The sequence below is a fragment of the Lingula anatina genome, unplaced genomic scaffold (genome assembly GCF_051362555.1).
Source record: "Lingula anatina isolate TDL-2025a unplaced genomic scaffold, LinAna3.0 unanchor82, whole genome shotgun sequence".
Taxonomy (NCBI): Eukaryota; Metazoa; Brachiopoda; class Lingulata; order Lingulida; family Lingulidae; genus Lingula; species Lingula anatina.
In genome coordinates, this window is record NW_028257603.1 from 5389547 (window position 1) to 5417427 (window position 27881).

The window sequence follows — 27881 nt, forward strand, 5'->3', positions numbered from 1 at the left end:
TTATACGACAAAGGAAGTTTACAGTGCACATGCGCACGGCTGCTGAAAGGAGGGCAATGTTGGTGAGAGGAAATTACGAGTAGACTTTTAGTGTGGCTACGGGATGTTAGACATGCGAGGCTCATTACTATTTGCTTGACACAATAAAATAATCATCCGTGCCAAAACGTATTAGTCATAATAACATAAATAATAATATATATGGGTAGGGCTGTTTAAAGTTGGCTAATGAAGGCATTATAACATTATATGATTATAACATTTTAACAGGGCGATAATAACATGATATATGGAACTTATAAGCTGGCTAATAGGATGTTGGAGTCAAATGCATAAATGTAGAGGTCTCCACTTTGTTTTATTCGTAATGCACCAAATTATTCAATTGTCCAGTGAAAGATGTTTTATTTTTTTTCGTACATATTTTCCTTTTACGAATAGAACTAGAATTCATCAGTTGACAAACAGAATATATTTCTCCTGCAAACATTTATTAACATACCATTTCCAATCATTTTCAGACTAACTCAGTATTGTTAGCAGTGTTACAGCGTACTTGTAACACGTGCCCAGTGCGAGGGATTAAAACCAGTGCTGTGTATCTGAAGAACAGGAGGGCTGCAATCCCCAAGAGATCGGCAGCGGGGAACCATGGTATTCTGTATGAAAAGGCCACTGCCCCTCACCATCTGGGAGTTAGGAAAGGATGGCTAACATGGAATACTAGTAAGTTCATGCTGTGGTTAGCAGGCCCGTAGCCAGGGGGGGTTCGGGGGGTTCGAAAGAACCGCCCCTTTTGCTGGGAAAAGGTCCACCCTGGGTAAAATTTGATCTAGGTACATGAAGTTTTCATGGTAAAAGGTCCACTTTTTCAGAAAAAGAACCCCCCTTTTGAGATTGCTGGCTACGGGCCTGGGTTAGTCTTCTAGCCTAGCTGTTCAGTATGTTAACTGTGGTATTTATGAATCTTGGATTTTATTCTGAAATTGCAGCCGAAATGGAGGTGGAGCAGAACAGGAGCTGGAGCCATGCACAATTCTTGCAGGGTTCACACAGATTTGAAAAGTGGTTAAAAGGCTGTGTGTCTTTCTTTTAGTTTGTGACCTTGTAAAGAATTTTTATCAGACTTGAAAAAGGTTTACATTCTGTCATTTGGTCCTGGAGTCTAAGAGAATTATTCTTTTATCCCTAAGCACTTTGTCAAAAAATCACAAATCTTGTAGTTTTTAACCTGAATGTAAATAATTTGCAGAAGGAAAGAATACCCCTTTTTGGACATCATTGTATTTGATTCTTAACATGTTCTACAGTAGTTCATAAATTGTGTTCCTTGCAATTTTTAGAGTAAGGACAATATTAATGTCATTCCTGTTGATAGGACATCTGTAGTTTTTAAATCTTTGATATTATCACATGATAACATATCCTAATATTTTTTGTGTTAATTTGTGTTTATTATCTTTAAGTGAGTGTTTTGAATGGTCTTATCACCCAGGTAATCTTTATGGAGAATCCAGATCCTCAGAAACTGCATTGGAAGATGCTTACATCAGAAAGCTTTTAAGTGAATTGATGGGAGTAAATGACTACATAATAAAAAGGAAATACAATGTGATCACTGTATCAGCTGCAATTCCACCAAGGAAAGGATACAACCTCCTTTTTTTTCAAATTGGATTTGCTGAAGAATTCTTAACCACAGTCTTACAGTGTCCAGTGAAAGTGGATTTCATTGTTCGAGGAACGGAAGACCTTCCAGTATTGCGATATATTTGAAACATTTGGTGTATGGATAGCCCTTTAAGTTTTCCAATTCCAAATCAGGATGCAGGAGGAAATGGTATTAGTTCTGTAATTCTGTTAAAATTGCCCTCACAATTAGTTTGTTGACTCTTTATTTGAGAAAGAACAGTAAGAGAAGAAGAAAAACACAAAACTAAGTTTTCTTATGACAGACTTTAATGTCCATAAAAATCTTGGTATGAAGTTTCTTCTTTAAAGCACAGGGTCCTCGACTTCAAATGTACAACCATCGGTATAGTTCAACAACTTTCATGCACCACTGTTTGAATAGGAAATAAATAGAAATGTGCTACATTAAACACACTAGTTTCTCAGAGAGAAACTATTGTTAAAAAGAATTCCAATTTATATTACAAGTACTTTCTACTGCATGCATTATGATTGCAATTATTCTCCTTTGCAAGTTTATATTTAAAGTGATAATAACTCTTCATTTCGGCCAAAAAATGAATTTTCCTGGAGTAAACAACAATTTTCCCATACTAACCAATGGTTAATGAATCCATTTTTACATTCAAAGTTAGTCCCTGGTTTTTTTCTAAAAAGTTTGTTTTTTGGTTAAAATCTCTTAAGAGATTTTAACAGAGTATAGCCATCAATGGAGGTCACGTGGTCTGAAGACAAGTTCAGATGTCAGAAAAAATAGCTATAACTGCCGTTTTTGTGGTAAAACAGAATATATTATATTTCTATGAGTTATTCACAATGTTTTTTATTGTGAAATATAGATCTCATACAAAGAGTTATTATCCCTTTAAGTTACTTAAATATACCACACAGTGTCAACAATCAAGAAGGGGAATTTTCACCCTATTTGAAGCTTACTAAATGTCAGTTCTGAAGCAAACAGGCAGGTTCTGGTCAATATTTCATGGTTAATTCATTTCTATGTATATATACAAAATGGACATGCATCTTTGTCCATCCATCACAGATACTACTTCAATCAATGTAGCTTATCACACCATCACACTAGATTTCATGCCAGGAACTTGTTAATCAGATCCTAGGTAGTGATTTTTCTGCAGTATATCATTGGACCATGCATATTTAACCCTTTCATATATATATATATATATATATATATATTTCATTTTGGCAGTTTTAAATGACCAAATCACTGTAGAAACTTTGCCTGCTTTGTAAACAACATGTGGTCACCTGTCCCAGCAGAGCTGCTTTAAAATGACACTTTTCTTGGGAAATTGTCCCAAGTGGAGTACAGTAAAGTCCTATTGTTGATTGTTCATCCTTTCAACTGCTTTTGTATACTCTGAAGGTACTCATAGTAAGACATACTGGCTTCCGTTTTATCTTCTACCATGTATTTGAAGAATTGCATTCTAGCTTTGCTGTCTTCCCTGCAAATGAACAAAATTAACCTGTGTGAACTGCCCTTAGTCCTTTTATACTTTAGAAAACTTTGTATGAACATTCTATTCTTTTTTTTCAACTAAGATATAAAATTCTAAAAATATCGAAAGGACCATGTGACCTAATGCCACAGATAACATACCTGACAACTAAGAACTTGGAGTGAAAAGGTCTCTGATCTTGTAAATAATTGATAAAATTCCTAAGTCGCTCAGATGTCGGGTTTTCTAGTTCAGGAAGATCAGTCTGAAACGATAATCATTAAATAAATTCAGAAGCAAATGTGACTGAAATCATAAGGATAAAAAAAAATCATTAAATGAGACGTATCTTTTGTGATCTTTTTCTCTCAGTTTTTGTAAATGAACTTGGTAAAAAGTTGGGTTTCCCTACAATTTCACTGGCATTTAATATTTAACTTTACAATATTTAAATAAATGTCCACCCTCACCATTCCGTCTGGCACTGACAAAAAGTTAGGTTTGTCCAAGACCTCCTGACAAAAGAGGTCACTGATGGCCCCGCCCACATACAGAAACATTTCGTCCCCAGCGTCCAGCAGGAAAACGCCCTGTCTGTCCAGGTTGGCCGAGGATAACTGAAGATGTGGGGGTTGAGGAATCATCTGGTCATCCTTACTGATGGAATTCTGGAACCAAAATAAAACTATAATAATGAAAATAAAGTCTACTGGAGTTTATACCTCAAACAGTTCACAAGTTTTTGTACAAGCAATTTAATATCTATTTCATATTTCTAAATGTGGAATTCTAAATTAGTTTTAAATTTCAACTATCTCATTGGCATTTTAAATCTCTGACTGTCACTGTGGTTACTATTTTCAATGCTGAAAGGCAGGCATGAAATACGTGAAGATATTTGACATGATAATTAAAACTCAAACATACACTTTTTTAAAGGGCTAGTCCATGGGATTTTTCCAACCAAATTAAATTTCCTGAGGTAATGAACCGTTTTCTACTCATGGATATAACTAAGAGGGACTAAACCTAATTACCTTATCCTCCAGATTGTGCACAGGGTACATACTGGGATAAAGCTTTAACAAGATATAATTAAGAAGTAAAGACTGGAACTAAACCTAGTTACCTTATCCTCCAGATTGTGCACAGGGTACATACTGGGATAAAGCTTTAACAAGATATATATTTAAGAGGTAAAGACTGGAACTAAACCTAGTTACCTTATCCTCCAGATTGTGCACAGGGTACATACTGGGATAAAGCTTTAACAAGATATAATTAAGAGGTACAGACTGGAACTAAACCTAGTTACCTTATCCTCCAGATTGTGCACAGGGTACATACTGGGATAAAGCTTTAACAAGATATAATTAAGAGGTACAGACTGGAACTAAACCTAGTTACCTTATCCTCCAGATTGTGCACAGGGTACATACTGGGATAAAGCTTTAACAAGATATAATTAAGAGGTAAAGACTGGAACTAAACCTAGTTACCTTATCCTCCAGATTGTGCACAGGGTACATACTGGGATACAGCTTTAACAAGATATAATTAAGAGGTAAAGACTTGCACATCTCCATAAAGAACACACGGTCATCCAACTTTGTGCTTACTCCAACCCTGAAGGCAGCCTAGAAATAAATTACTGATATATTATATAGACTTGTGTAATGATATTCCCTGTGTTATCAGTAAGAATATTATATAAACAGGAGTGTTGTATTATATTATTTCCTGTGTAAGAAGTGATGCCATTTATAAATACTGCAAAAATCATTTTTCTAAATCTGACAAAATATTTTTAAAATGATTTGCAAACAAAAAGCATGTAATAAAAATGTGCTGAACATGAGTGGGCCATACAAATAACAAGAAACCAGGACTACTGTTAAAATTGAATATGTCAACATTCTAAGGAAGAGATTCCACAAACAGATCTTGAAGGTAAAAAAAAAATCAACAACAATCATGTAACACAAGCCCACTTCTACATTCCAATTCCCTGTAATACTCACAGACTTGAGCAAGGCCAGTGTATACATTGGGAGTAACCTAATAGAGTAACAGCAAGGAAGGGTGCCTATCCTTTGAGAGGCTGGAATACTGCTGGCATATGCACTGATTGCGTCCATGCAAGCGTTAACCATAGCCTCGCGGGCATCCATCAGACTAGAACTGAGCGACCTGTCCACAGCTACGAGAAAAAAAAGTCATCTGTTAGTGTTACCACTGTCAATTTCAAAGACATGTCCATTAGACTAAACCTGTTGCAGATAGCTTTTTACTGGAGTCATTACATAACAATCTTGTCATAAAAAGAAATAAGCTCAGCTGCCTCACAGTAGTTACTTGATGTAAATTATGTAGATTGTGTGTGCATACCAGCATAAGAGAGCATCTTTATGGAAAGTGACAATGTGGCACATCTAAAGTAAGACCAATTACTTTAGATATCACATAATGCAATATTGCTATGAAGTACCCATGAAGTACCCACCCATCTTAGGCAGCAATCCTGCTAACAAACCCAAGAAGTACCCACCCATCTTGGCCAGCAATCCTGCCAACAAACCCATGAAGTACCCACCCATCTTAGCCAGCAATCCAGTTAACAAACCCATGAAGTACCCACCCATCTTAGCCAGCAATCCTGCTAACAAACCCATGAAGTACCCACCCATCTTGGCCAGCAATTCTGCTAACAAACCCATGAAGTACCCATCCATCTTAGCCAGCAATCCTGCTAACAAACCCATGAAGTACCCCCCATCTTAGCCAGCAATCCTGCTAACAAACCCATGAAGTACCCACCCATCTTAGCCAGCAATCCTGCTAACAAACCCATGAAGTACCCACCCATCTTAGCCAGCAATCCAGCTAACAAACCCATGAAGTACCCACCCATCTTAGCCAGCAATCCTGCTATGGCCTGCTGGTCAGCACCAGAGAAGACATCAGTCAACTGGTTGGTCACTGGCAAACACAAGTTGTGGACACGGATCCTTCTCTCCCCTTTACTGGACGTATACAAGAGAGCTGCCTGAAAACTCACTGTGGAACTCTCATGCAAATTGTCCTCTATGGAAACCTGCATGCCAAAGCCAGCGTCTGGGTTGATGTTGGGTAAGCTAAGGAGATCCGTGGACCTCACAAAGAAATTACCATGAAAGGTATGGATACTTAAACCTAAAAGCAAAGAGGAATCAATTGTATGCACTGGCCTTGAAGAGACAACGCTTTTTTTTTTCACATTTAATTTAGAAAGTGTTTGTTCAGAAAGATTTGTGTTTACCTAGCGAGTGCCCTTTAACTTCACTGGGGCTTTCGCTAAATGTAATCATATTATCAGACTGACATGCTGCCTCCTGGCATTATCTAGGATACAAAAATGTTGGTGAATATCCAAGTTGGAAACAAGAAGAGTCTTACAGCCCGTTATCTGATTGCATTTAGCGAGAGTGCCTGTGGAGTAAGTGCACATAGCTAGGTCGACATAACTCATTGTGAATGGTCCCTTACCTAGCTGCTGTAATGTAATAACTTAAAGACAAAATACAAGCAATTTAATTTGAGAATGAAAAAATAAGAAATGTTGCTACTACTTATAAGATTAATTAAACACATATAATTTTTTATTATCATTATTTCTTTATTTATAACATAAAAAAAAATAATAAAAATTTACCTTTTGTGCACCTTACTCTCATCACAGACTCAAACCCTATCTTTCTGGTCAGATACCTCCTCAGGTCGTTCTCAAACCTCTCCACCTCAGCGGGATTCGCCACAGAGTGCAGCATGGGGTAGTAGTGGAGGTCACCCCCTGAAAACTTGGATGCACAAGCTGGAATAAGAAAGATATAATTGCTTTAAGTTGACTGTATTTTAATATGATATCCCCTCCTGGAAGTATTTAAAGATGTATTTCATTCAGATTTGTACACAGGTATAAGTCTAATGAGTTTCTGCAGTTTTAATGGAAACTCTTCATTCTCCCCACCTTTGCACAGACCCCCCCCCCCCTACTACCCCCCCCCCAACCCCCCAAGTGCCCCAGATATCTAAATATATATATATCTAAAGAACAACATGTAAATACTATGTAACTCATCCAGTCATGTTCACATTAAGATATGCCATTAATATTTTTTACTGGACTAACATCTCTCTATTTGATGTTGCATCTCCCTCTGTAAATGAAACTATACATGAGAGGGCAGAACAGCTGAGCATTAACAAACAAGGGGGGGGGGTGCATTTCTTCCTATATGGGACAAGGTGATCAATTATCTTCTGTGCTTATTACATCACAGAACTGGGAGTATTTCACCAGTATTCTCAATGGACCAACCAAGGTATCTGAGAGTCCCCAAGAGTGCCCCAAAACCTACCTATAGACATTATGTCTGCATACTGCCCATTGAACAGACCCACAACCTACCTATAGACGCTATGTCTGCATACTGCCCATTGAACAGACCCACAACCTACCTATAGACGCTATGTCTGCATACTGCCCATTGAACAGACCCACAACCTACCTATAGACGCTATGTCTGCATACTGCCCATTGAACAGACCCACAACCTACCTATAGACGCTATGTCTGCACTGCCCATTGAACAGACCCACAACCTACCTATAGATGTTATGTCTGCATACTGTCCATTGAACAGACCCACAACCTACCTATAGATGCTATGTCTGCATACTGCCCATTGAGGAAGAAGATATCCACTGCTATCTGCTGAGCAGAGCAGTCCAGTGCATACTTCTTGTAGAAGTCTGTGGCAGGGCCTAGGTGGGCTACAGCCTAGAAATATAATGTACATAGTAAATATTATTATCTTAGTAATTGTTGAAGTCTGTGGCAGGGCCTAGGTTGTCTACAGCCTAGAAATATAATGTACATAGTAAATATTATTATCTTAGTAATTGTAGAAGTCTGTGGCAGGGCCTAGGTGGGCTACAGCCTAGTAATAACAAGGCAGCAAAGCTGTCAAATGTACAGACAAAAAGCAGGAAATAACAAAATAGGCTACTGTCAATTCTGATACAAAAGTACATTATGTTAAACTGCAAATTCAACATCAAATTTTAATTATGCTCAACAGGTAATACCAATGTAAGTAAAATGTGTACCAAGCATAAGGCTTCAGGTCCATGGAAGTTCAAGTTCACACTTTGAAAATGTAAAACTTCCAGAAAAAGAAGTCAATTAGACTGCTTTTCCAACGTCAGGCTGCATTTTAGTCCTGTATTTCTTTTTTGAAAGTTTTGCAATCATAAGTAACATGGTTTTCTCATAATGGTCATCATGGCAGCAGCACCCAAAATTGTGTTTTCTTCTATTCTGATGCAATATTACATAATGGTTTACAGCATAATGACAATCAATTTTTAATAAGAAAATATACCTATCATGGATTTTCAGAAAATGTGACTATCATGGGTCTTCAAGCCTGTGGAACTTCAAAGTCACACATTGAAAATGCCAATATGTGAAAAATTAAATTTTCACAAAAAAATGTTTAACTGGCAGATTGCATTGCCTACCGAAGCTATATTTTAGTCCCATGTTTCTTTCCTGTAAGTTTGAGAACAGTAAGTGACATGGTTTTTCTTAAATGGTCATCATAGTAGCAGTGCCCAAAAATAGTTTTTTTTTCAAATTTTGATGCAATATTACATAATGTTTAACAGCATAATGACCATCAATTTCTAATAATAAAATATTAGTATCATGGATATTCAGAAAATGTGACTAGCAAAGGTCTTCTGGCCCATGGAACTTCAAAGTCACAACTTGAAAATGCCAAAATGTAAACAAGACAGCACTGTTCTGAAATGTTTTTTTCCACATTTTTAACAATTTTTAACATAAAACAAAATTAACAGTTTACTGCCATTTATATATGATCAACTAAAAAAATTGATGAGATGGGAAAAAAATCAATAGAGCAGTGTTAAATGTCCAATTTCTTCCATTCTGAGATTCTGAACATAGTGAATGATTGAATCTGACAAACTGCAATGATATGAGTTTATTTCCATTTTTGAAACTTTATTACACAATACACGATAACAAGTTTACCATCATTTTTACAAAATCAACCAACAATGTTATAAAGATGCAGGAAATGTCAAACAAACACTTTTACGTATCTTATTAATTAAATAATGAAACTGTTAACATGCCTAAGAATTGAATCTGAGGAAATGTGAAAAAACAGCATAACTTCTAAAATAATGGCCCGATTAGGCTGATTTTCAAACTCAACCTGAGTTTTAGTAAGATTAACCACTCCTGTGAGTTTCATGACAATTGGCCTATCTGTTTTTCTTATATTGTGTTAACAGTGTTGTATATATGCTGAAAAGTGAAAAAAACAGCATAACTACTAAAATAGTGGCCCGATCATGCCGATTTTCGAACTTGACCTGCATTTTAGTAAGATTAACCACTCCTGTGAGTTTCATGACAACGGTCTATATGTTTTTCTTATATTGTGTTAACAGTGTTGCATATATGCTGAAAAGTGAAAAAAAAAAAACAGCATAACTTCTACAATAATGCCTTGATCATGTTGATTTTCGAACTTGACCTGCGTTTTATGAATATTCATCAGCTCTGTAAATATAAAGCCAAAAAGTAAAACTGTCTTCCACTTATGGTGTTAACGATAAAAGTGCACGGCAACGGCAACATGGACGGCGACGACAGATGCAGGTGATGGCAATATGTACATAATAAAATATATGTATTGTGGATTTTCAGAAAATGTGACTACCATGGGTCTTCAAGCCCGTGGAGGTTCTAAGTCACACCTTGAAAATGCCAATATGTGAAAAATTAAATTTTCACAAAAAAACGATTAACTGCCAGAAAGAATTACCAAACAGACTGTATTGCCTAATTAAACTGTATCTTAGTCCCATGTTTCTTTCCTGTAAGTTTGAGAACAGTAAGTGACATGGTTTTCCTTAAATGGTCATCATGGGAGCAGTGTCCAAAATAGGGGTTTCTTCAAATTTTGATGCAATATTACATAATGTTTAACAGCATAATGACCATCAATTTTTAATAATAAAATATTAGTATCATGGATATTCAGAAAATGTGACAAGCAAAGGTCTTCAGGCCCATGGAACTTCAAAGTCACACCTTGAAAATGCCAAAATGTAAACAAGACAGCACTGTCCTGAAATGTGTTTTTTTCCATTTTTAACAATTGTTTAACATATAACAAAATTAACAGTTTACTGCCATTTTTATATGATCAACTAAGAAAATTGATGACATGGGAAAAATATCAATAGAACAGTGTTTAATGTCCAATTTCCTCCATTCCGAGTTTCTGAACATAGTGAATGAATTAATCTGACAAACTGCAATGATATGAGTTTTTTTCCATTTTTGAAACTCTATTATACAATACATGATTACAAGTTTACAATCATTTTTACATAATCAACTAACAATGTTGTAAAGTTGCAGGAAATGTCAAACAAACACATTTACATATCTTATTAGTTAAATAATGAGACTGTTAACATGCCTAAGAATTGAATCTGAGGAAATGTGAAAAAACAGCATAACTTATAAAATAATGGCCCCATTATGCTGATTTTTGAACTTGACCTGCGTTTTAGTAAGATTGATTACTAATGTGAGTTTCATGACAACAGGCCTATCGGTTTTCCTTGAAATGTGTTAACAATGTTGCATATATGCTAAAAAGTGAAAAAACAGCATAACTACTAAAATAGTGGCCCGATCATGCCGATTTTCGAACTTGACCTGCGTTTTAGTAAGATTGATTACTCCTGTGAGTTTAATGACAACAGGCCTATCGGTTTTCCTTAAAATGTGTTAACAGGGTTGCATATATGCTGAAAAGTGAAAAAACAGCATAACTTCTACAATAATGGCCCGATCATGCTGATTTTCGAACTTGACCTGTGTTTTATGAATATTCATCAGCTCTGTAAATATAAAGCCAAAAAGTAAAACTGCCCTCCACTTATCGTGTTAACAAGGAAAGTGCACGGCATCGGCGACGACAGACGCAGGTGATGGCAATATGTACAGACACTTCTGTGTCTGTACATAAAAAGTACATAGTAAATATTATTATCTTAGTCAATGATTGTAGAAGTCTGTGGCAGGGTGCCTAGGTGGGCTACAGCCTAGAAATATAATGTACATAGTAAATATTTTCACATGAAATGGATTAAAAAATGCAATCATAATTTTACTGATGCAACTGTTTTAAATAAACATTTGTAAAATACACCATACACCCAACATTGGCAGCTTATTTGCACTCAACAGTCAAGATTTAAATTTTGTAACAGTTTTTATTAATAAACACAGAAATGTTGAAAACACACTGCCACGTTTAACTATCAAATCCATAATTTCATCACTGCTATTCTTGCAACACTGTCCACTGCCTACCTTGCCAGCCCTAGCGTTGGGATCCTCTCTGGCTTGCAGTGACCCAGGCCCAACTGAAGGCAGACAGGTTTGGAATACTGATATCCTACCCCCAGTGGCTGTCTGAACAGAGAATTATATCAACAATAAGAATACTGTGGATATATCAAAGATATTAATACAGACAGGTCTGGAATACTGATATCCTTCCCCCAGTGGCTGTCTGAACAGAGAATTATATCAACAATAAGAATACTAAAAACTTAATAATAATAATAAAGATAACAATTGTTATTTCAATTTTTTATTATAACAAGAAGAACCATAATATGTAAAAAATAATAAAAAGTATGTACGCTGATATGCCCTAAAGTACTTCCTTTTCCAACAAAAGAAATTCGATTCTCATGGCTCTTACCATCATTTTAAGCCCCGCCTGCATAGCTGCCCCCAGGGCACTGTTGGTTTCCTTGTTGCCTTCAAACATCTTGGGTAACTGACTCAACAGATCTTTGACCAAGTCTTTACAGTCCCTTAAGTTTGTTAGAAGTCCATCAGGCATAGGCAGAAATACATCTGAAATATTGATTACCTTAATGAAATTAAAATTTTCAATAACCAAGTTATATTGTTGCAAATTTAGATGTTCAGTACTCAACAGTCGCAGCACATATGAAATATATTTTATGGCACACACTTCACTGAAGGATATGAACAAGACAGTTCTCTATAGTCATGACACATGTCAAATATATTTCATGGTACACACTTTACAAAAAAATATGTAAATGCTTTGGTTTTAGCCCTTTCGTCATTAAATGAAGCCCAATTAGATTAACCACATCATGTTTTATGTAAGCAATGCTCTTAGACCAATACCATATCAATAGTCCACCTTTTGTAGCAGGCTATCCAATATGAGCAGTCTAACCAATAGCATTCCTTACCTTCAATATCAGACACCACCAGTAGCTGAGGCGCTGAAAGTCCTTCAGATAAGTTGAAGAAGTATAAAGAGGAGTCGTAGGTTATAAAGCCCACCAGTGTGCGGGCATCGCCAGGAATACGGTCCAGTTCATCGTCCAGAATTTGGCAAAATGAGGACAAGTACCCTGAAATTACAAATTATCGTAAACCGTTATGATTTCTCTTTCACATTAAATCTAAGGTTCTGAAAGTTTTGGGAATTGCTTACAGTTCTGACAGAGCCTAAATTCCAGAATTTGACAAAAAAAAAAGATAAATATCAAAAAACCATAAACTATGATATAATAATATGTTACAGTATCCATCAAAGATCTTTGGCAATTGTTTTTTGTCATCAAGTTCAGTTCTTGTCTATAGCACTTCTTAATGCATATACTCTAAGGAATGTATGGGACATAAATTCAGAGGTGGGTTTAAGGGCATTTTAACTTAAAACAAATACAAAATTCTGCAGAAACAACATGGGACAGTTGCTGAACAATTTAAACATATTTAATCCACACCCACCTGTTGATATTGCATTAAATGATACATCCAACAGAAACAAATATACTGCTGGCTGGGGAGGCCGCAGCTGAAAGTTCAATATCATTTCTTAGATTAATATTTAAAATGTTTTTATATTCACTTATCACAGAGTACAGAGCTTTATATAAAACCTTAAACTGTATATGTAAGAAAATGACAAGACAGAGACTAATGTATCACATTCATGTTTTAAAACTTTAAGAGGACATGTCAACTTTACTAAATTTTCATCACTTTTTAAATCAATCCTAATTTTAAGGTATTGCACTTCCATTTCAAAATACTTTGCAATTTACAAATCTAATTGAAAATCAAGCATAACACCTTCCACCAAACAAACAGAGCAACTAGCTTTTAACAATCAATCACTGGCGATCACCACAGGTCACTCACCATGTATTCTGAGGAGGCTATAAATTAACAATCAATCATTGGCGATCACCACAGGTCACTCACCATGTATTCTGAGGAGGCTATAAATTCAATCGTTGCTGATTTCATTTCCGGCCTTCTCATTGGGTCCCCAAAAGTTTTACTAACTGGGTCATACTGGAACTCTTCAGGGGCTGGAGGAAAGTAATTGGGGAGAATTTGAACCAGTGATTTGTGCTGTGTAGAAAGCTGTACATTCACATAAAATAACAGGTGCACGATATGGCTTACCCCATCAGGTTCTGCAACAACAATTTCCATGGAGGCAAAACACATCTTCAATCTTCTTTGTAAATGAGCGCCATACATTTTGCTCACAGGATCATACATATTCTCAGAGACTAAATTTAGCATATTTAGAATTTATAATTACACTTAACTCTCTACTAAATTGGTTACAGCCTGGCAAGGATAGGTTACTAACCTACCAAATTTACCCATTTACTATAATCAAAGCATTAAAAAATGTGATAATTCACATTAACTATCTCTAGAGATGGCTTTGCAAAGTTTTTTAAACTGAAAAAAATCTTTACACATGCTATAGAACAGGAGCTTAACAAAGTCTACTGAGGCTGATGAGAGTTTAGTTTCCTCTTATTTCACTTTTACTTTAAGAGTGTTCCAGTGAATGGTTTCAAAGTTTTCCCCACTGTGTTCTACTTTACCTTCATTGATCCTATAACACAAGTTGCACTTCCACCTTCTATTGTCTATGAAAGCCACAAATGGATTAATGTACGTCCTACACGACCGACAGCGCACGATGACACTGGACTGGATAACTGGCAGTTGCTGCAATACAAGATAATAGTAACTAACAAGGGTACATTGCCACAAGCACCACACCTAGACCCAAGCACTGATAAAGCCCAAAATTTACGTGGAACGAGTTGAGATTATATGTGACCTAAATCAAAGAGATGGGTCTGGGGCTCTTGTATTTTACGAGAAGCAGTAACGGTGACAAGGCGGCAGAGCCCGCGGATACAGCAGACGCGATGGGTCAGGACTAAAACTATGCGTACTGCCAACTCCGCACTGGTGGTACAATTTATCTACAAATCAATATTTTTTATAAACATTTAATCTTAAAGTCAGGAAGTTTTTCTTAAGCACCTTGCAGAAACAAGCAGGTGGTATGCACTTAATTAGTAGATCAAAACTGTTATCTGATTGGATAATATAAATATTCTTAATAACAAATGCACTTGGGTAGACTTACTGTCAAATCCTTAAATGGGTGAATTAATATACCCAGTGGTAGCCGTGCTTTATTCAGCAGTGACTGACTCTGTGGTATGGTAGTCAGTGTGCATCTAAATATACTGGAATAGGAAGAGAGAAACATTGGTTTAATATGAGTTCATTATAGATTACTACACATATCTACATCTAAATATACTGGAATAGGAAGAGAGAAACATTGGTTCAATATGAGTTCATTATAGATTACTACACATATCTACATCTAAATATACTGGAATAGGAAGAGAGAAACCTTGGTTTAATATGAGTTCATTATAGATTTCTATATGTTTCAGTTGTTTCAGGATTCTGATATCAGTGAAATAAACAGGTAACTTTTCTCCATTGATGGTGAAAATTTTCATAGTTGTAACATCAATATCCTTTGTCTAATTGTAATTTTTCCAAAACTGATTTTCTCTTCAAAATTTGAGAGCACAGATTTTAGTTAAAATCCATTTTCTATTTTAGATTACACAGGCTGTAAAGTGAGTTGTTTTCCATGCTAACACATACACTGGTGGCTGAAGAGACATACTCACTCTGGACTACAGTTGAGCTTTTTAAAATCAGGAGCCAGGTTGGGTTTTACTGTCTCCACACCATCTGGAGGAATCACATTGCGCTCTTGTAGTAAATTCACAACTCTAGACTCTGGTGACTGGAAAATAACACAAACAATGATTAAGAAATAATAACACAACTTCAAATTGATAAAATAATACTCACTGTGTAACCTTAACATGTCTATCTTAAAACTAGAGGATCAGAGAGGCGATACCGCCTCCGAATATTGTACCACCAGCTGGAGCAAGCGCATTCGTATAGACCCCCACATACACAAAATAAGGGACATAGCCACCAGTTTTGTGCTTGACAAGCTGTAAAAATGCAATCAACAAGAATTTTTAAACTATTGCAAAAAATATATATGGTACATTCAAATTTAAGTTCTTCGTAAGGTAGGTCAAGGGTCAATTTCAAGGTCACAGTAAATTGCCAGTATATGACTTCCTATTCAAGTTCAAGAGTAACTATGGACCTATCTCTGTCAAGTTTGAAGTTAAAAGAGAAAGAAATTAGCAGAGTTCAGTTCATGATAAAAAGTAGGTCAAAGGTCAATTTCAAGGTCACATTTAGATTGCCAGTATATGACTTTCTATTCAAGTTCAATAGTAACTATGGACCTATCTTTGCCAGTTTTGGAGATAAAAGGGAAGCAAAATTTGCAAAGTTCAGTTTATGGTGAAAAGTAGGACAAAGGTCAATTTTAATGTCACATTTATAATGCCAGTATATGACTTCCTATTCAAGTTCAATAGTAACTACGGACCTATCTCAGCCAGTTTTGGAGATAAAAGGAAAGCAAAATTTGCAAAATTCAGTTTATGGTGTAAAGTAGGTCAAAGGTCAATTTTAAGGTCACATTTAGATTGCCAGTATATGACTTCCTTTTCAAGTTCAATAGTAACTATGGACCTATCTCTGCCAGTTTTGGAGATAAAAGGAAAGCAAAATTTGCAAAGTTCAGTTCATGGTGAAAAGTAGGTCAAAGGTCAATTTCAAGGTCACATTTAGATTGCCAGTATATGACTTCCTATTCAAGTTCAATAGTAACTATGGACCTATCTCAGCCAGTTTTGGAGATAAAAGGGAAGCAAAATTTGCAAAATTCAGTTCATGGTGAAAAGTAGGTCAAAGGTCAATTTTAAGGTCACATTTAGATTGCCAGTATATGACTTCCTATTCAAGTTCAATAGTAACTATGGACCTATCTCTGCCAGTTTTGGAGATAAAAGGGAAGCAAAATTTGCAAAGTTCAGTTCATGGTGAAAAGTAGGTCAAAGGTCAATTTTGAGGTCACATTTAGATTGCCAGTATATGACTTCCTATTCAAGTTCAATAGTAACTATGGACCTATCTCAGCCAGTTTTGGAGATAAAAGGAAAGCAAAATTTGCAAAATTCAGTTCATGGTGTAAAGTAGGTCAAAGGTCAATTTTAAGGTCACATTAAGATTGCCAGTATATGACTTCCTATTCAAGTTCAATAGTAACTATGGACCTGTCTCTGCCAGTTTTGGAGATAAAAGGGAAGCAAATATTGCAAAGTTCAGTTTATGGTGAAAAGTAGGTCAAAGGTCAATTTTAAGGTCACATTTAGATTGCCAGTATATGACTTCCTATTCAAGTTCAATAGTAACTATGGACCTATCTCTGCCAGTTTTGGAGATAAAAGGGAAGAAAAATTTGCAAAGTTCAGTTCATGGTGAAAAGTAGGTCAAAGGTCACTTTCAAGGTCATAGTAAGATTGCCAGTATATGACTTCCTATTCAACTTCAATAGTAACTATGGACCTATCTCTGCCAGTTTTGGAGATAAAAGGGAAGAAAAATTTGCAAAGTTCAGTTCATGGTGAAAAGTAGGTCAAAGGTCACTTTCAAGGTCATAGTAAGATTGCCAGTATATGACTTCCTATTCAACTTCAATAGTAACTATGGACCTATCTCTGCCAGTTTTGGAGATATAAGGGACTAAATGTTATAATTTTGGAGTTACCATAATGTGCCTTAAATTTCGTACAGAAAAAATTAATTAAAATAAAGAAAATGTCATTTTGGTCAAAATTCTTGAAATAGGAGGTGCTCTGAAGTTTCAGAAGTTCAAATTTGATGAAATAATGTCATTTTTGAACACAAGTTGTCTGCTTTGCCAAGCCTTATGTTTTATTTTTCCAGAGTTCAAAATTTATTATCCATTACCGTACTGCACATTTTGCTTTTACCACCAATATGTACTTTTTGATACAGCGTAACTCGAAAACCGTATGGAATACAAAAAAAACGAGACCACCTCCAGTGTTGGGCTTTACATGCTCTACAAAATGCAAAAAAGAATGGGTCTCTAGCATTAACGGTTCCCGAATTAGAGACAGTTTTCAGTTTCGGTATCTTATGGCCGCTACTCCCGTGAAAATGCACCGATTGACCCCAAATTCATGGAGATGAAAGATGACCTGAAGGGTAACACCTTCCAATAATATTATTGGTTAAGTCTGTGTGGTGTCTGAATAACAGGGCAAAAAAAATTTTTTTCGTAAAAAATTTAATTTTTTTGAAAATTTTGGCCCATTTGACCTTGAAGTAAAGGTCAAAGGTCAAATCGAAGGGTATATTTGAAATCTACACATATGACTTTTGGAAAGCCGTCTATAGAAATTTTTCCCATAACTCCTTCCGTAGGGTAGATAATTAGCATTTAATTTTGCCATTTTTAGACAAGGGTGCATTGCAATGAGTGCCACACCCAGACCCCAATACCGACAAAGCCCAAATTTTACGTGGAACGAGTTGAGATTATAGGTGACCTAAATCCATGAGATGGGTACGGGGGCCCTTACCGTCTAGGAGGAGAAGCGGTAACGGTAGCCGTCCGGCGGAGCCGGCGGAGCCAACGGAGCCGGCGGAGCCGGCGGAGCCGGCGGAGCCGGCGGAACGATCCGGACGGGACCGAAACCATGTGTACCGCCAGCGCTAACGCTGGTGGTACAATAATATAGCACATTTAAAACTATTGGTTATATAAACAATGAAAAAGACAAATAAGATACAATGTATCTGTGGTGCTATTTGAAACAGCTATTTTAGTTATCTACCCTTTAGGAGCACTTACCTGGAAATTTAGTTTGCCAAAACTAGAGTTGAGGCTATCTCCATAGGGCATACTATTGCCCATCTGTCCCGTCTGTCCCTGGGGCTGTGGATACCCTGGTGTACTCCCTGGGGTAAATCCCCCGTGGGGCTGCTGGGTGTAAGGACCCCCCATTATTCCAGGACCTGTGGGTGGGGGTGGCTGACCAAACCCCTGTCCTGGGGGCTGAAGGGGAGGCTGTCCATATCCTTGACCTTGCTGAGATGGAGGCTGTCCATATCCTTGACCTTGCTGAGATGGAGGCTGTCCATAACCTTGAACTTGCTGAGATGGAGGCTGTCCATATGTTTGAGGCTACAAATGAAAAAAGTTCAGTATCATCTGAACCAATTAAATAAAATAATGATATGTCAGGAAATAAACAATTTTTGTATATAAAAACATGATGATTTTGACACAGGGAAATTAGTATGATTATATCCAAGGAAATGGATAGAAATATGGATGTTTAATTAACCTCAAATGAAAAATTGGGGTGGTCATAAAAATTGTTTCCTTTTTTCATCATCAGCACAATTACTGAGATAATAGTCCATGGAAATAACTTCTTAAAATGAGCAATCATTAATCAATGTTACCAACTAAGCATATAATATATCCTTCTGTTCACCCAGAGGCTCAATACTACATTTTAATAGGATTCATTTCATGTTATTTACAGATACATCTAGATCATATTACAAGTCTTCTATTCAATAAGAAACATTTCCCAAAACTAACATACTCCCATAGGAATAAATTCCCATCCCTATAATTCCCCCCCTCCCTCCCCCACACCTTTGTCTTACCATCTGAGGGTACTGTCTCCTGCCTGTGATCCCTGCCCTCATCTCCTGGGGAGGGGGTGTGGCTGATGGGGGAACACCTGCATGATTAACAGGAAACGTATATCAAGATCTCGTTAAAGGGGCATACAAAAAAACAAGGGAGAGTGCTATCAAAGTTGTTGAGATGATATAAGAATTGTGTTTAAAATTGTTTATCTAAATTAATCATAAGTCACAACACGATTTCAACTTAGTTTTTTGTCCATTCTATGCGTTTGGTTTAACCCTCTGCTGTTTTCGAAAACAGCTTGCACGTGCACGCCTCACTCACTGTGTGTGCACCTTTTAGATCTAATACTATCAGGGCTACCTAACCAAAACAAACCTGGAGTGTTCACAAACTGTCCTTCTAACACATCATATTGTTGGTTAGGAACAGGAGAAGAATCCCGTGAAGATTTCTCAGATGGTGGTTCTAAGAAGAAAAAGAGAAACATGATTTAATTAAGATCAGCTAGTTCCATTCCAGTTTTAAATATAAAGGGGGGATTCTGTTAACGATACAAGAATATGTGGGGTTTTGGAAGGTAAACCAGAAATCATAAAATCTACGACAGACATCAAAACATTTTTTCACAAACATACATTACCAATAAAGATAAAATTCCAAGCAAAAAAAAAAAAAAAAAAAGAATGCAACGTTTCAATAATGATCAGCTAAAAACAAAACCCACTAAAAATGTCAATTAGTGCAAATGCCTTCTCCTGAGAGCCAAAGCAGCCACAACCTACACACATTTTCAAATTAAGTTGCACATGCTTTTATGTTTTACCCACCAAGTATTTTATCCTCTTGTTTAAATTAATACACTGGCCTGCCTAACTAATTTTCAGCATAACCCATGTTCTACAAGTCTAAAAATTGTTCACACAACCCAGGAACAATCCACACAATACTTACAATATACTTGGTTTTGGTATATAACAGAAAAACTGACTGGTAGTTAGGGAGGCCAAATACAGTTCATTTGTTGTTATAAAATGTACCCATGTAAAAAAAGATTTTCTTTCCATAAATTACAGATAAATGACGTGAGAGTTAGTAAAGTTGGAGTACCTGAGCCCAGAGGGGTTGGTGTAGCACTGTTCGGATGATAAGCAATTGTGTGTGAATAAGTCGCCTGACCATGAAACGGCTTAGGCAGCTCATTAGGTGTAGTACGACCTGCAACAACAATGCTTGACATATATATATATGTATACTGATATACTGACTGTTCACACAGTAAGGAGGCATGCCAGGAGAGAGGATGAGGAGGACAGTCTTTCATGCTGTCTACATAGATGTAGATATATGTTTGTATCACAAGCAAGATTGAAATCCAGACTAGGTGAGATTGAAATTTCAACATGCAAGATGATTAATAAAATATGCTCTTAACCATAGATTCTATAACTAAATTGGCTTCATTAGGGATGTGATTAAATTACTAATCTAAAATTGTCTGTGACTTGGGATTCCAATCTTGCCTAGGCAGGTTTAAAATCTAGCCTGGATTTCAATCTTGCCTGTGACATATCCATATATTTGAAGATACAGGTCTATCATGTATGTATATATGTATACCAGTGAGGTTACACAAACACATTTTTAAGATTTAGAAAAATGGTAGTCTTTACCAAATCAAAACTACAACAATTTTGACAAATCAGTTATCTTTCTTTCTTCTGCTAAAGGAAATTATCTCAAACACTTTGCAAAAATTTTCTTTGAATGCCAGTTTTAGCCCCGCCTCCCCATTTCCTGGCACTTCAGTGAGGTTGTCACATTTTTTCTACACCTCAACTTGTCATGTAAATTATCCCTTAGATACTCTTATCTCATAAATTTCAAGTTGGATTAGTGCAGCATGTTTACCCCACATACCATGCATTAACATGAGCATAAACCAAAGCTGACACTGAACTGGTGGTCAATAAAAATGATGTGTGCAAAAGCAAGCAAAAAACAGAAATTAGTCTCCATTCCAAAAAAATTTTTTTAATTATTTCTCAACCATATTTACCAAGGGTTATTAAGATTTTATAAACAATACCAATATACTTTATCAGAATAATTATTTAAAAATTGTAAAAAAAATACAAATCAAGCAGCAGATACATGTTTGAAATGTGTACCTGATGTTAGTTCATTATAAAGTTATTAAATATATTATCTATATCTCTATCGTAGCACTGTTTTATATATCACGGTGTCTATTATCATATAAGGCATTAAGTGTTGCATGGATGGCTATTGTTCATGTACAAGCTACTATGTTAATACCAGTCTATTCCTAAATAGTCATTGAAAAGCCACCACATTAATTCCTTAGTCAATTATTCAACAGTGAGACAAAAAAAAATGTTTTAAAAATACCTGTAAACAACTAATAATAAGCTGATAGCTAAAGTTCAGGGTAGACAAGTTAAGTATCACCAGAGATGGTCTGGTCTGCTCACCTTGCAGGTATCCTGGGGGTGGAGGAGCCAACCCGTCAGCTGGACCTGCCACCAACTGGGATGTTGACAGTGACATAGGTGGCGCTCCTGACAGGGATGTCGGTGGTGCGCCGAGTCTTGGCGGTGGCGGTCCTGCCAGAGATGTGGGTGGTGCGCCCAGTCTTGGTGGTGGCGGTCCAGTATTCGGTAAGTTAGAGGGAGGACCATAACCCTGGGAAGTAGGAGGAGGGGGTCCAAATCCTTGGGGTGGTTTCCCTGATAAATTAGACAACTGTGTGGGTCCTCTGGGAGAAGGCTGTCCCTCCATTGACTGGGAAGTCGGAGGCCCCAGGGTTGGAGGACCCATGGAGCCATAGTTACTAACAGGAGGTCTGGACACAGGTGGTGCCCCTATACCTTGGGACACAGGGTGTGTTGGGGGTGGGCCAAACCCTGCCAAATTTGAGGGAGGCCCAGGAGGGGGCACTCCTGTGTTTTGTGAAGTTGGTGGCATCTGCTGCCCATAAAATCCTTGGCCAACTTGTGACGTGGGTGGTCTTACTCCCATAGGAGGTCCATTCATATTAGATGGGGCTCCAAAAGGGGATCCACTTTGTCCAGCTGTGGTATTTATTCCTCCTTGGGGTGGTGGCCCCTTCATCTGGCCCTGTGACATTGGGCCAAGCTGGCCTTGAGGGCCCACACTGCTTGTAGGTGGAAATCTCTGTGGCTGTCCTGATGGTGGCCCAAACCTAGGCGGGGGACCTCCTTGACCTTGGGGTGGACCAAATCTAGGGGGTGGACCCCCTGGGCCCTGAGGGAGCTGACCAGCATTTGATGACAGTCCACCTTGTTGCTGAGGGTTAAATCTAGGTGGTGGTGGCCCCCCTGGGCCTGGGAACCTGTTCTGGCCAAACTGACCTGGGGGTGGTCCTCCTCCTCCCTGTCCATTAAATGTGGAGCCTGGCTGAGGGGGTGGCTGCGAACCGCCTGGCAGAGGAGGTGGCATGAAACCACCTGGCTGGCCACTAAACTGCTTGCTCACTGGGGGCATACCTTGGCCTGGAGGACCTGCAAGATTGAAGCCCAAAAAAGCTGATAATACTGGGTCCTGGTAATCTTTGTAGTTTTCTGCTGCTTGCTACCCCCTTCCCCATACATTATGTTGTTTTTATCATTATTTTATTTTAATTATTATTTTTTAGAAGCAGACTTATCTTCAAGAATATATTTTACTGCAGGTGACTTTCGTTTTTATCTAGATAACAACTATGATTGATTCTACGTAGAGGATATTACTTATTTTACAATCTGCTCCAATCAGTTAAAGCTGCTATCAAATACATTGATCACTATCCTATCTATCTTTTATTATATCACAACTTTTCCTTTCAGTATTATCATTAACAATTATTATTGTTGTTGTTGTTTAGATAATTACAAATGAAGGTCAATTCTAAACAAGTGATGGCAATTATGGCTTTAATTCTGTCAATAGACCAAACACCACTGTAATTGTTGCCACCTACTTAAAGTAAAAAAAGACAGTTTCCTGATAATATCATGCATTTAAACTTACTGGAAATAAAGTAACCTGACCAAGTGTATGTGGTATTATATTTTCTTTTCTGTTTGAAGGACATTTCTTAAGGTTTGAGACAATACTTAGTTGACTGTTGGCTAACTGCAGTGAGCAACAGATTACTTACCCACGGAGATAGACCGTTTATTTTCCCTCTAAATGTAAGTGGCAGCTTTTTAACAATGTTATCTAATACTAGTAGCACTTCACGAGACTAAGGCGATTTTATATGAAGGTATCAATCGACTTAAGACGTTCAACTAGTAGTACTTAACGTGTGACGTAGACTTAGACGAGTCAATCTTGCCACGTAAGCAACTTATCAGCGTTCTTATACCACTACACAAATCGATACTAAATGAACATATATATCAAACCATAGTACTCACCAAACTGAGGACCTCCGCTAGGAAAATAACCGGCATTTTGTCCTGAACCTTGCGGTCTCACGCCTTGAAATGACTGTGGATATTGCGACTGGTCTGCCATTGTTGAACTATCTCACATAAATGGAGACTATAGATAACAAAATTTTTACAAGGAAGCAAACCTACTTTTCTGGACGTTATCATATCATTTTCACCTTTGAAGTTTTTCTGCCTTTAACTCCAAAAAAAGTCCCGGTTATTGACTTTGCTTTTAATCAAACTCTGAACGGAAGTATCAACCACATGATTGAGGCATGCGCAGTTTTCAACGTGGCATACCCAGAATTCCAGAGTTGCACTTCAATTTCAGGTTTCCGCTTCCGCTATCTTTCCTCACGTCATGTTAAAAGTCAGAAAGTGGTAATCACAAAAGACAAGAAGACAAAGTGTGATGAGAAATTAATTCTGTCATTAAAATATCGAAATTGATTCTCATCTCCAAAATCCAAATGGAACTGCCCGACCAGTTTTACAACAAGGCGCAGTACATTGAAACGGTGAGGCTTCACATAAAATTTAGAGAATTCATGTTGAAAATGAAAATCAGGAATTCATCACAAACAAGAGTAGAGGGATAACACTGTTACGGCTTCCTTAATGAAATAAGTAAAAAGGAACTCAAAGTTAATGCGCATTTAAATGATAAGCATGTGGTAATTTCAAAGAATCAAAATCATTGCAAAAGCCTGTTACTAGTAAATATTTTGTCATGTAACTTGGAAATGTCAACAGCAGTACTAGTACAGTAATCAGTTAGTTGATAATACTAGTAAGTATAGTAATACTTGGTTCCTCTGTTACTAATGAATGGCAGTCAGCTCAATGAAAATTTGAGAAATTTTTTAATTAAATTCCCAGGCCTCCGGAAACAAAGTGAGCCGCCAGTCAGTGCTTTGTGGGAGCCAGAATATTGTGCTCAATGGAAAGGTGAGAGAATTTATCAGAATATTGTGCTCAATGGAAAGATGAGAGAATTTATCAGAATATTGTGCTCAATGGAAAGGTGAGAAAATTTATCAGAATATTGTGCTCAATGGAAAGATGAGAAAATTTATCAGAATATTGTGCTCAATGGAAAGATGAGAGAATTTATCAGAATATTGTGCTCAATGGAAAGGTGAGAAAATTTATCAGAATATTGTGCTCAATGAAAAGATGAGAAAATTTATCAGAATATTGTGCTCAATGGAAAGATGAGAAAATTTATCAGAATATTGTGCTCAATGGAAAGATGAGAGAATTTATCAGAATATTGTGCTCAATGGAAAGGTGAGAAAATTTATCAGAATATTGTGCTCAATGGAAAGGTGAGAAAATTTATCAGAATATTGTGCTCAATGGAAAGATGAGAGAATTTATCAGAATATTGTGCTCAATGGAAAGGTGAGAGAATTTATCAGAATAGTGTGCTCAATGGAAAGGTGAGAGAATTTATCAGAATAGTGTGCTCAATGGAAAGGTGAGAAAATTTATCAGAATATTGTGCTCAATGGAAAGATGAGAAAATTTATCAGAATATTGTGCTCAATGGAAAGGTGAGAAAATTTATCAGAATATTGTGCTCAATGGAAAGGTGAGAAAATTTATCAGAATATTGTGCTCAATGGAAAGATGAGAGAATTTATCAGAATATTGTGCTCAATGGAAAGGTGAGAGAATTTATCAGAATAGTGTGCTCAATGGAAAGGTGAGAGAATTTATCAGAATATTGTGCTCAATGGAAAGGTGAGAGAATTTATCAGAATATTGTGCTCAATGGAAAGATGAGAAAATTTATCAGAATATTGTGCTCAATGGAAAGATGAGAGAATTTATCAGAATATTGTGCTCAATGGAAAAGTGAGAGAATTTATCAGAATATTGTGCTCAATGGAAAGGTGAGAGAATTTATCAGAATATTGTGCTCAGTGGAAAGGTGAGAGAATTTATCAGAATATTGTGCTCAATGGAAAGGTGAGAAAATTTATCAGAATATTGTGCTCAATGGAAAGGTGAGAGAATTTATCAGAATATTGTTCCCAATAGAAGGGTGAGAGAATTCATCAGCAATTTGGTCATTTCATGGTTGAAAATTTGCTGTAGAATCATTTGTCAAATTCTGAAAGTGGAACAAATGTTTGTGGTAACCAGACCAGAATTATCAGTCTAAAAGCAAACAACCACTTTGTAAAACTAGGGCCTGTGCTACTTTAGCTTATATGATACAGTATAGTATATTATATTTTTCTTCTAGACAATCATCATGGCAGACTGTATTATCCGGGGAGACCTAGCTAATGTCAGGATAGGCAGACACAGTGTGATAAGTAGCAGGGCTGTGATAAGACCTCCTTTCAAAAAGTTTTCAAAGGGGTAAGTTTTAATTTTTGACCTGATGGGGAATGCATCTAGCAGGCCAATACAACAGAAGGTAAATTAAAGGTCAACTTTGGTGGCAGTATCTGTTTGAGGAGATCATTCTGATGTTTTAGACAACTGGAAGGTGCAGTAATTAATTCTTAGAAAATTGAATTCAGGAAGGTCAGATTTTTATATTTAATTTTGAATATTGTGGATCATTCCTGAAAAGAATATATTTCCAAGCAAAAAAAATTAATATTAAATGTTATAGTTCTTGCCCATATATATGTGCTTTAAGGTTTTGACTTTAGGGTTACGTTGCTTTCTTTCAGTGTTGCATTCTTTCCACTTCACATTGGAGACCATGTATTTATAGATGAGGATTCTGTCATAAATGCTGCACAGATTGGGTCATATGTACACATAGGAAAGAACTGTGTCATTGTAAGTTTATAGAATTTTCCTTCGAAATTTATTAAAGGTATTCTGTACAGGATTTTCCCTCTGCCTTTTAATAATCCTGATGCTTTTCTTGTTGTAAAGGGATTGTTTTTACTGTGTAATAAGATTGATATGGATTGTCAAAGTGTAACAAACTAATTACTTAATTTTGTAAGCTAAAAGGAGTTTCCTATTACAATATTTAGCAATAATGCGACCAAGTATGGCAGCTTTAACTTTTGTACTTGTGATATTAAGGGCAGACGATGTGTGCTCAAAGACTGCTGTGCCATAGCTGACAATACTGTGCTTCCTCCAGAGACAGTGGTGCCACCTTTTACATACTTCTCAGGATCTCCAGGTACAGTACTGCCCCCCCCCCCCTTAACCCTCCTCACCCCCCTTAACCCTCCTCACCCCCAAACCCTCAAATACCCTGCTTCCTCAAGAGAGAGACATGCCACCTTTTTCATTCTTCTTAGATACAGTACATAATAGCAAATTATTTGTCAAAATTTTTCTAAATATTTTCATCCAAATGGACAACGTCATACCTACAATGTTTGTCTGGTTATTCAGTTAGTGTTTGATTAAATTTGATATTTGGTTGATATTTTCAGGTCTTTTTGCTGGTGAGTTACCTGAATGTACACAAGAAATGATGATAGATGTCACCAAAAGTTACTACCAACATTTTCTGCCTCTACAAAGCTAGTACCACTGGGACTGATAGATAAACTGTGTGTTAACTCACTCCATTCCCACAGTAATGGTGCTTGTGTGAAGTCAGATTCATTGGCTACCATATAAACAATGAAATGATATCCCTGTTTAGGTATCAGCATTTCCTTTTCAAATGTGTAGATCTATAGTTAATGATGTTATTGTCAGTAGTGATAACATCCATCTCTTATAATGAAATGGTATATGTATAGGACTATATTGAGCTGGTAACTGAGTCGTGGCCCCAGATCTGCCACAGTTGTATTTATTAAGGTTTTTTCATTTATTATTTATTGCTGATATTGGTTATCAGTGACATAACTTGTCATTGTTTTATTTTGCAATGTATGCATGTTAGTTGACAGTTATGTCAGTGTCTTTTTTTAAGTAGGCCATTTTGAAATTAATTGAAACTTGTAATATGTTGTGTTCAGCAAACAAGTTTTTGTTTTGTAATTATCATTTCTGTCAGCACATTAATGCTGTGTTCTGACAACTAGAATTGATGTACATAAAGCTTATGTAAAAAACAGCTGTATCTTATCATTTATATTTGAACAATATGATGTGCTCTCTATTACATTTGAATGCGGGTCAGTGTAGACCTGTCG

The 27881-nt window shown here is 36.7% G+C and overlaps 3 protein-coding genes across 4 annotated transcripts; 2 read left to right on the forward strand and 1 right to left on the reverse strand.

Moving 5' to 3' along the window:
• The first annotated feature begins 3 nt into the window (after positions 1-3).
• On the forward strand, positions 4-3500 carry LOC147759268 (small ribosomal subunit protein uS3m-like). Its single transcript, XM_086998422.1, has 3 exons — positions 4-62; positions 522-726; positions 1496-3500. Exons 1-3 carry the CDS (start codon positions 30-32, stop codon positions 1774-1776), a joined length of 519 nt encoding a protein of 172 aa, XP_086854548.1. The 5' UTR covers positions 4-29; the 3' UTR covers positions 1777-3500.
• LOC106181949 (protein transport protein Sec24A) lies at positions 1938-24008 on the reverse strand. Of its 2 annotated transcripts, XM_086998404.1 has the most exons (22): positions 23728-24008; positions 21778-22827; positions 20393-20500; positions 19661-19750; positions 19297-19373; positions 18470-18802; positions 15342-15460; positions 14777-14879; positions 14220-14346; positions 13576-13685; positions 13099-13165; positions 12552-12716; positions 12023-12180; positions 11626-11727; positions 7854-7977; positions 6850-7008; positions 6066-6350; positions 5180-5358; positions 4658-4795; positions 3629-3826; positions 3320-3423; positions 1938-3164 (listed from the first exon to the last, which is right to left on the reverse strand). In XM_086998404.1, exons 1-22 carry the CDS (start codon positions 23825-23827, stop codon positions 3050-3052), a joined length of 4011 nt encoding a protein of 1336 aa, XP_086854530.1. In that variant the 5' UTR covers positions 23828-24008; the 3' UTR covers positions 1938-3049. The 2 variants fall into 2 exon arrangements, with proteins under 2 accessions (XP_086854530.1, XP_086854531.1); XM_086998405.1 differs by lacking the exon at positions 20393-20500.
• A 54-nt stretch (positions 24009-24062) lies between these two features.
• On the forward strand, positions 24063-27802 carry LOC147759269 (dynactin subunit 5). Its single transcript, XM_086998419.1, has 6 exons — positions 24063-24263; positions 24625-24693; positions 26000-26118; positions 26439-26550; positions 26806-26908; positions 27168-27802. The coding sequence occupies exons 1-6, from the start codon at positions 24216-24218 to the stop codon at positions 27260-27262; spliced, it is 546 nt and encodes a 181-aa protein (XP_086854545.1). The 5' UTR covers positions 24063-24215; the 3' UTR covers positions 27263-27802.
• The last annotated feature ends 79 nt before the right edge of the window (positions 27803-27881 follow it).